The 10,112-nt window shown below is 47.6% G+C and overlaps 1 protein-coding gene across 1 annotated transcript; it reads right to left on the reverse strand.

The window, feature by feature from the left end:
* Positions 1-7,412: 7,412 nt before the first annotated feature.
* LOC123459270 (formin-1-like) lies at positions 7,413-8,630 on the reverse strand (the record flags this gene model as incomplete). The annotated part of the gene is made up of 1 exon (XM_045145011.1): positions 7,413-8,630. A coding segment is annotated over exon 1 (1,218 nt), but the record flags the coding sequence as incomplete, so codon positions are not given.
* Positions 8,631-10,112: the final 1,482 nt, after the last annotated feature.

The raw sequence follows: 10,112 nt of genomic DNA on the forward strand, positions 1-10,112 counted from the left end.
TCCTTTCTTAGCCCTTACTCTATTTCATCCAGGGATAGTTACATTGCCACCTCAATGGGCACTCCCAAACTTAAGATCTCTTGTGTATCTACTCTTCCCCTGATTCCAAAATGCCCCTCTGCCTCCCCTCTTGCCCTAAGGTCTCTATTCCTCACGTTTGAATGCTCATCCTCCCTTTATACCTGGTGTTTTGATGTCATAGCTATTGACAAGAGTAACAAGCTACTTTATTCTGTCTTCTGTCTTCTCATGGGGTGCACAGAGCCCATCTCCCTCATCTTCTCTCTAACATGGGTCTGCTAGCAAAGCTCAATACAATGATGGTAGGCGAGAAGTCTCTGTTTCACTCAGGACCAAGTCATAACAGCATGCTACACTGGCAATATTGATCTCACCACTTTGCCACCTCTGTCCACCATGAAACTGCCTCATCACCTGCCCTGAAGGGAGACTCATTGACTGCATTATCGAGGCTCTCCCATAAGAACTCATAGCCCTTATGGTCAGCATGAAAACATTAACGTTTGTCTCTTATCATTAACAAAAGGCTTGAATGTTAGGTCGGGACAAAATGGAGCCACCAAAGACAGCAGGGTGGTGACAGACACAAGGAAGTGGGTCATCCACATTCTTCAAGAAACCCACCCAGGCATTACCCCTTCCTTGCTTAACAATGCCCCAGGTCTTGGTTTCCTGCCCCCTTATCTCCTAGGTCTCCTGGTCACACCCTAGCTATTTGAAATGGCTAATGTAAAGAACAATGGAGTTCTTTTCCTTTCCTCACTTTTCCCCTACTGAAGAACTGCATATAGCCCACTATCTATAATCTCAAAATTGGCTGTGCTCCACTCTTGACAGTCAGTCCTGGCAGCTCATATATTCCCCAAATAAAACCTTCCATCTTTGCCGCAGAGTGGTCTCTGTGGTCTTGCTCTCTCCTGAACCTTACAAAAGTCAAACTTGGTTATTGTTAAACTGAACTAGCCTGATTTTAAACATGCATTAGAGACAATTTGACAGACACAAAGTAATTTCTTAAGCAAGTACTTTTTACCATTGAACAATTTTATGCCTTAACATAAAAATATTTATGACTGTTAGAATATATAAAGTTTAGACAAACTACATTAACATTGTTTGTGTACAGTAGGTTTCCCTTGTAAGATTCCTGGGGGAGGGGGAATCTTCCGTGGTGGGAGACCCACGCCCAAGAACCAAGACCGAGCCACTGGATGCAAAGGCAAGAGGCAGCTTTATTGTTCACACAGGCGCCTGCAGGCACTCCAGTCCTTCGAGAGGCTGAGCGCGCCAGGCAAGGGGAAGGGTCTCTTTTTATAGGGTTTAGGGAGAGCAGAAGCAGGTTTACAGAAGCAGACGCATGATTTCAGTCCCAGCACTGATTACTGGTTACTTATTAATAGACTTGGAGTCGGTGGGGATCCTCTTTTTTTTTTTTTCCCTCGGAAACATCCTGACAGGGTTATCTATAGTACATCAGGCAGGGTTAATGGTCAAGCTATGGTCACAAGGTTGTTTGCCTGTCTGCATCTGGGGGTCACAAGGCTGTTTGCCTGTCTGCATGTGGGGGCTGTTTTTGGCTCCTGGTATTTTTCCATGGGTTTTACATTCCCCCATTTCTCTTGGAACTGAGTAAAATCTTTTACTTATAATCCTATGTCATTTTGGCTTAATGGCTGATACTGACTAGTGAGGACGAACGCCTGGATAACTGAGAGCCTGTCCCATATAAACTGTACCAGCCTATTGAGAATACATGGACCAAAGGTTAATAGGAGCACAAGAATGAGCAAAGGACCCAGGAGAGTGGATAAGAGGGTGGTGAACCAAGGGGATTTATGAAACCAACTTTCGAACCAGCCCTGTCGTGACTCTAGCAATCTCTGCCTCTGGGCTAGTCTTTCCCTGAGCATTTCCATAGATTCCCGGACTATGCCCGTGTGGTCAGCATAAAAACAGCATTCTTCCTTAAGGGCAGCACAGAGGCCCCCTTCTTTTAGAAACAACAAGTCTAGGCCTCTTCTATTTTGCAATACTACCTCTGAAAGGGAAGTAAGGGAAGTTTCTAGAGCAGAAATAGATTTTTCTATGGCCTGTAAGTCTGTGGTTATCGCTTCTTGTAGGGCTCGGGTCTGCTCAGAGTGTACCAGGGCAGTTGTTCCAGTTCCTATCCCCGCTAAGATTCCTCCTGCTCCCAAAAGGAGGGCGATGGTAAGGGTTATGGGCTCCCGCCTAGGTCTGTTTTCAAATACCTGAAGAATGGATTCTGATCTATGGTAGGTAATGCGTGGCCATAACTGGACTAGGACACAGTAATCAGCAGTAGAATTAAGGACAGTAGCAGAAACGCAAGGAGTCAGTCCTGTATTACAGGCCCAATAGGTTCCATTTGGAGATTCTAAGTAATAAGCTCCAGGGGACACAGGAGTAGTTTTGTTACATAAATGTTGAAGAGTAGTGGGTATGGTCCCGATACAGGAGCCCTGGCCAGTTACTTCTGCAAGAGTTAATTTATGAGACGCAACAGCAAGACATCGAGTAGGAATGTTAGTGGAATTGGTAAAATTTCCTGGTAAGGCTATGCCTTCATAGTAAGGAGGGTCAGCAGTTAAACAGAGCCAGCAGTCTTGGGTATAGTTACTGTTAGAGGCATTTAGGGAGAGATAAGCCCCCTGTATTAGACTAAAGAGTCGATTACCTGTTCCCTGGGGTTTATAGGGATGAGTGGTTGGTCTTTTAGGAGGGGGAATTATAACATTGGTAGGTTTAGAAGGCGGAGCCAAGGAAAGTGGGAGTCGGGGGACAGGTTTTTGATCTGGTAGAACTGGGTTGGGGCCTATTGGACTTATGTCAGTCGATAATTGGAGCTTAATAGTAAGGAGGAAACCTGGGTCTGGCCCATCTATGTAAAGACGGACCCCCCAAGTATGGCCTTTGAGCCATGTCCTATCTGCCTTGCCAGGAGAAGTGAAAGTAATGTTTAGAAGCATCTTGTTACCCTGATTTAGGCGAGTTACAGTAATAAAATCCCAGGAGGATTTGGGTTGCCAGTATACATTTCCAGTGGTTTCACATTCCCAGTTTTTACAATAATAGTCCACTCTAGTTCCACAGCCTGATGCCTGGGCATGTTGGGGGCAAACATATAGAGTGGAGTTTAACAACTGTCTGGCAGGTTTGGAGTAACAACCTGGGCTAACAGGAGGGTTGTGTCTCTTCTGGTGAGTCCTTTTTAAAGTCTCTTCAAAAGGTTTTCTATGGGCAGTCAAGGCGCACAGATTGGGGGTTAAGGAGGGCCACCATGTCCATAACGGGGCAGGGGAGGTATTAGACCAAATAATTTGTCCTCCCTCAGAAATGACTAGCCAAGTCAAAGATAAGGGAAGGTGAGGACTAGCAGAGACGTTACTCACAAAACTGAAAGTTAAGAAAAGGCATGTTAAGATCGAGAGAGTCTTATCTTTAGGGGATTTGGAGTGCGATGTGCTTTCCATGATGCGAGGTTTGGTGGTGTGCTGTCTGGGTACTCTGTCAGGGCAGCCTTGACGTGGGAGGCGTGGATCCAAGTGGCGATTCCGTCTACTTTTAAGGCCGTGGGAGTTGTCAGGAGCACAGTGTAAGGTCCTTTCCAGCGAGGTTCCAGATTCTTGGTCTGATGTCGACGGACCCAAACCGAGTCCCCTATCTGGAATGAATGGGGGATTAGCGGTTTATTAGTTGTCTCTTTATAGGCAGCTGCTAGAGGTTTCCAAACCTCCTGGTGTACCAACTGTAGGGCCTTCAAGTGAGCCTGTAGGGTGGGGGTATCAGTAAAATTAGAAATTTCTGTAAGCATGAAAGTGACAGCTGGCGGGGGGCTGCCATAAAGGATTTCAAAGGGGGTTAGGCCATGAGGGCCTGGGGTGTTTCGGGCCTTGTAGAGGGCCAGGGGTAGGAGTTGTACCCAATCCTTTGAGCCAGTTGCAAGCGTCAATTTAGATAAAGCCTCTTTAATTGTTCTATTCATTCTTTCTACCTGACCTGAACTCTGGGGTCTGTATGCACAATGTAACTTCCAATTGATCCCCAGTGCCTTGGCTGACTTACCTGGGAGACAAAGGCGGGCCCATTGTCTGTCCCGAGTGCCTGTGGCATTCCATACCGAGGAAAGATATCATCTAGTAATTTCTTGGTTACCATTCTGGCGGTTTCATGCTTGGTGGGAAATGCTTCTACCCATCCTGAAAAAGTGTCTACAAAAACTAGGAGATATTTGTAACCATACATACCCGGTTTTATCTCAGTGAAGTCAAGCTCCCAACAAGCCCCGGGTTGGTGTCCCCTCAGGTGACACCCAAGGGCCATCTGGGCTCGTCCAGCATTTACCTGAGCACACACCTTGCAAGTGTTTGCAACTTCTTTTAGGATTGAACCTTTGTTTAGAAAAAGATGTCCTGTTTCCTTTTGTTCTAGTAGAGTATTCATCTTCTGAGCACTCATGTGGGTTAGCCTGTGAAGTTGCTTAATGAGGAGGGCTGTAATCTTTTGAGGTACAATAGTCTTTTCTAGGTAAGTCCATTTGCCGTGGGCAGCATCATATGATGCCCCCAGTTTCTGAATCAAGTCCAAGTCCTCATTCGTGTATTCCCATCCTGGAGTTGGAGATGCTGCTTTAGGAATCCCCTCCTCAGTGGCCATCAAAATCAAGAGTTGGGGTCTCAGAGCTGCCTCACGGGCGGCTTTATCAGCGAACCTGTTCCCTATGGCCTCGGGGCTGTTTCCTTTCTGATGACCTGGACAGTGTATAATGCTGAGCTTCTGGGGTAGGTACAGAGCCTTGAGGAGGGCCAATATCTCAGTCTTATTTTTGATTTCTTTTCCCTCTGAAGTCAGCAGGCCCCTTCTTTTGTAAATTTCCCCATGTATGTGGGCAGTGGCAAATGCATACTGGCTATCAGTGTACACATTGAGTTTTTTACCTTTAGCCTGCTGGAGGGCTTGAGTCAAGGCAATGAGTTCCGCTTTTTGTGCCGAGGTCCCTCCGGGCAGGGCGCTAGCCCAGACTACCTGGTCTCTGGTGGTCACTGCGGCCCCGGCTCGCCTCTCACCATTCAGTAGGAAGCTGCTACCGTCCGTGTACCAGGTGAAATCTGCATCCTGCAGCGGCTGGTCAGTGAGATCCTTTCTGGTTCCGTGTACCTCTGCAAGAATCTGCTGGCAGTTATGAGTCTCTGGCCCCTCAGGGAGGGGCAACAGGGTGGCCGGGTTTAGGGCCACTACCAGACCAAATTGCACACGGTCTTTGTCGAGAAGCAAGGATTGGTAATGAGTCATACGTGTATTAGACAGCCAGCGATCTGGGGGCTGTCTCACGATAGACTCAATGGCATGTGGCGTTAGCACAGTCAGAGGTTGCCCCAGGGTTAGTTTACTTGCATCCTTGGTCAAGACTGCAACTGCAGCGATCATTCTTAGGCATGGTGGCCAGCCTGAGGCCACTGGATCTAACTTTTTTGAGAGATATGCAACCGGGTGCCTCCATGGTCCAAGCTGCTGAGTTAGCACTCTCTTCGCAAACCCCTGTCTTTCATCTATGAATAGCTCGAAGGGCTTGGTGATGTCAGGCAAGCCCAAAGCCGGAGGAGAGAGGAGAGAGTGTTTAATTTTGTCAAAAGCCTCTTGCTGTGGCTTAGTCCAATTGAAGGGGGGTTCCTTGTTTAGTCAAGGGGTAAAGAGGGGCTGCCATTTCAGCAAACCCTGGTATCCATAGGTGACAGAACCCAGCAGTCCCCAAGAACTCTCTGAGTTGTCTATGGTTCTGGGGGACAGGAATGCGAGCTACAGTGTCTATGCAGGCCGGTGTTAACCAGTGTTGGCCATTTCTTAATTTGTACCCCAAGTAGGTGACCTCTGGTTGACAGATTTGGGCCTTCTTAGCAGAAGCTCTATAGCCCAAGCATCCCAGAGTCTCAAGCAGGGCCTCGGTACCTGTATGACAGTCCTGATGTGAGGAGGCCGCAAGCAGGAGGTCATCCACATATTGGAGCAGAATTAAGGAAGTGTGCTGGATTCGAAAGTCAGCCAGATCCCGATGTAAGGCTTCATCAAAGAGGGTGGGACTGTTTTTAAATCACTGGGGAAGTCTTGTCCATGTTAATTGCCCTGAGATTCCACAGTCAGGGTCCTTCCATTCAAATGCAAACAGGGGCTGACTCTGGGGAGCCAGTCTCAGGCAGAAAAAGGCATCCTTTAAATCCAATATTGAATACCACTGATGAGAGGGAGGTAAAGAACTCAGCAGGTTATAAGGATTAGGCACAGTGGGGTGGATATCTTCCACCCTTTTGTTACCTTCCCTAAGGTCTTGGACAGGGCGATAGTCCCCGGTACCAGGCTTCTTGACAGGTAATAGCGGAGTATTCCATGGGGATCTACAGGTGGTCAGAATTCCCTGGTCCAAGAGTCTTCTTATGTGAGGCCTAATTCCCAGGTAGGCCTCATTAGACATTGGGTATTGTTTAACTGATATTGGGGATGCCGATGTCCTTAAGGTTATAATAAGGGGGGCCTGTTGTTTGGCCAATCCCATCCCTCCAGTTTCTGCCCAGGCCAGCGGGTAGGCCTTTAGCCAATAATTTATATCTTTAGGTTCCCTTAGGAAGTTGTCATGGAGCTGATATTCATCTTCCAGATTAAGAGTCAGTACATGTAGGGGAACTCCCTTAGGACCAGATACTTTGGCCCCAGTTTCTTCAAAATGAATTTGGGCTTTTAATTTTGTTAAAAGGTCCCTCCCTAACAATGGGTAGGGGCAATCTGGTACATGTAGAAAAGAATGTGTGACCTTACCGGTGGCTAAATGTACCTTCCGCTTGGTGGTCCAGTGGTATTGTTTTCCTCCTGTGGCACCTTGTACCCAGGCAGTCCGGTCGCTCAGGGGTCCAGGGCACTGGGTGAGCACCGAATGTTGGGCACCAGTATCTGCCAGGAATGTGATAGGGCACCGCCCGACAATAAGAGTTAACCTAGGCTCAGGGGGGGGGCTCCTGGCCCTGACTGCCCTACTCTTCATCTAGGGCAAACAGGTTGGATTTCGGGGTGGAATCTGTCGGTTTCCTGGGTCTTTTAGGGCAGTCCTTTACCCAGTGTCCTTTTTCTTTGCAGTATGCACATTGGTCCCGGTCCACTCTGGGTCTGGGTCTCCCTTGGTCTCCCAACCTATTAGTCCTATCATTGTTCTGTACTACAGTGGCCAAGAGGCGGCTCAATTCCTTGCTCCTTTTGTGTTCTCTTGCATTCTCCCTGTCCTCTGCTTCTTTCCTAAGCTTGTCCTCCCTGTCCTCTGCCTCCCTACGTAAGCGGTCTTCTCTCTCTTCTGGTGTCCCTCGCTTATTAAAAATTTTTTCTGCTTCCTTTAATAAATCTTGGAGAGACTGTCCTTGTAAATTGTCTAATCTTTGAAGTTTATTTCTAATATCTGGGGCAGACTGCCAGATAAAAGTCATGGACACATTTACCCCCTGATTAGGATCCTCTGGATCATAGGGGGTGTACGTGCGATAGGCTTTCTTAATTCTCTCTAGAAAGGCAGCAGGGGATTCATCTGGTTTTTGTATTACTTGCTTTACCTTGGCTAAATTAGTAGGGTGGTGCCCAGCACCACGGAGGCCCGCTATGAGCAACTGGCGATAAAGGCGTAGGTGTCCCCTACCATCTGCTGAGGTGTGGTCCCAGTCGGGGCGGGTCAAGGGAAAAGCATCATTAATCTCATCTAGTATCTGGGTGGGTCTCCCGTTATCACCTGGAACATTCTTTCTGGCTTCCAGGAAGACTCTCTGCTTTTCTTCTGTCATGAGAAGAGCCTGTAAGAGTTGTTGGCAATCATCCCAAGTGGGTTGATGGGTAACTAAGATAGATTCAATCAGGTTAGTTAAGGCAGTAGGGTCTTTGGAGAAAGGCGGATTGTGGGTCCACCAGTTATACAAGTCTGAGGCCGAGAAGGGCCAATATTGAACCTGTTCCCCTGGCCCCTGCCTCAAGGGAAAGGCTTGTGAAGTCTCCTTCTTGAGTGGTTGCTCTCGGTGACTCCTCAGACGTCCAGCCACTGGGGAAGGGAGCTTGGGTGGGGCCAAAGGGGCCGGTGGCTGGTGACTAGGGTTATCGTGGGTCTGAGACCTATAGGGAGGGGGCTCCTCTGAGAGGAGGTCGATAAGGGGGGTGTTGGGGTCCGGGGGAAGTACTGGTTTTAGGGGCTTCTTGGTATCAACTGGACAACAAGAGGTGGAGGAGGTAGGGGCAGGGATAAGCAGCGGTGGGGTAGGTGGAGGAGGGATGAAAGGAATGACCCAGGGTGGCGGGTTGACTGCCAGACTTTCCCAGGTAACTATATAGGGGACCTGATCTGGATGTCCGTGCGGGCCACGATCAAACACTTTAGCTTTCACCTGTAAAATAGTAGAGAGGTTAAAAGTTCCATCCCTTGGCCAGCCCACATTGAAAGTGGGCCATTCTGCGGAGCAGAAAGTTTGCCATTTTTCCTTTTTGACGTCTACTGACTGGTTGGAAGCAATCGTCCGAACGTCTTTCCAATGATCTAGGGTTAAACTCAGGGGGGTCACCATTTTTTGACCCATTTTGTCAAGAGACAACACTAAACAAACACCAAGGACTAGGACAACAGAGAGACAGCCGGCACAGAGAAACGCAGCGCGGCTTCAGTAGCAAACCGAAAATGCAGATTCAGATGGGGAGACTGTTCGTCTACCCAACAGACTAACGTATCCCTCGGATACTTGTTGAGCTCCGAAAACTTGGGCTCCCAAATTCCCTGAAGCGTCCTCCAGGGTGGCGGGGGAGAAGTCCGAGCCCGTCAGCTCCTTCTCAAGCCGCCCAGATACAGAACGACACAGATCCGAGCCGATTTTCTAACGCAGCGCAAACAGTCAAAACGAAACGAGATGTAGACAGACAGAATGGTGCACCAAATCAAATGCTTACCTTCCAGTGGGCAGTAATTGGGTTGGGCGGGGGTCCCCAATCCCGGACAAGCCCCCAGCTGTAAGATTCCCGGGGGAGGGGGAATCTTCCATGGTGGGAGACCCACGCCCAAGAACCAAGACCGAGCCACTGGATGCAAAGGCAAGAGGCAGCTTTATTGTTCACACAGGCGCCTGCAGGCACTCCAGTCCTACGAGAGGCTGAGCGCGCAGGGCAAGGGGAAGGGTCTCTTTTTATAGGGTTTAGGGAGAGCAGAAGCAGGTTTACAGAAGCAGAAGCATGATTTCAGTCCCAGCACTGATTACTGGTTACTTATTAATAGACTTGGAGTCGGTGGGGATCCTCTTTTTTTTTTTTTTTTCCTTGGAAACATCCTGACAGGGTTATCTATAGTACATTAGGCAGGGTTAATGGTCAAGCTATGGTCACAAGGTTGTTTGCCTGTCTGCATCTGGGGGTCATAAGGCTGTTTGCCTGTCTGCATGTGGGGACTGTTTTTGGCTCCTGGTATTTTTCCATGGGTTTTGCACCCTAAGACAAGGGGAGCTTCCTCAGTTTTCCTAAGAACAAAGTCTCCATGACCAAATCACCTTTTATAAAACTTAGATTATAAGTGATAACTTCAATGATAACCACCCAGCAAAACCAGCATGAAGAAGACAGGAACCATATTAAAATTACAAGATTTTATATATAATAAACTTATAAGAGAATCAAAATGAGCCAATATTAACCTTAAGATTTAGTTAAAAAGTTGACACATAGAGGAACATAGCTAACTTGGTTGAGTGCTCTAAAGTCAGTCTTTCACAATCATTATCATTGTCAGACTAACACCAATGAGTTAAAGTTTTAAGTTTACAACCTGAATACTATAGCATCCTGCTATCAGCCAGGGCCATACTTTTTTGCCACCAGCTGGGGAACCTAAAATCCAGAACACCTGTTTATGGGGGACACTGAATCAAACCAACACAGAAGCTATGCATTTCTATCTTAAATTTCTATTCTATTTACAACTCTGGAGACCAAAACCAAACCTTGAAATTACTTTGAGTGTAATTTCAGACCTCACATTAAGGATTTTCCAAACAAAAATTTGGCTAATCTCAATTCCA

Source organism: Jaculus jaculus, chromosome 3, assembly GCF_020740685.1.
Source record: "Jaculus jaculus isolate mJacJac1 chromosome 3, mJacJac1.mat.Y.cur, whole genome shotgun sequence".
Lineage (NCBI taxonomy): Eukaryota > Metazoa > Chordata > Mammalia > Rodentia > Dipodidae > Jaculus > Jaculus jaculus.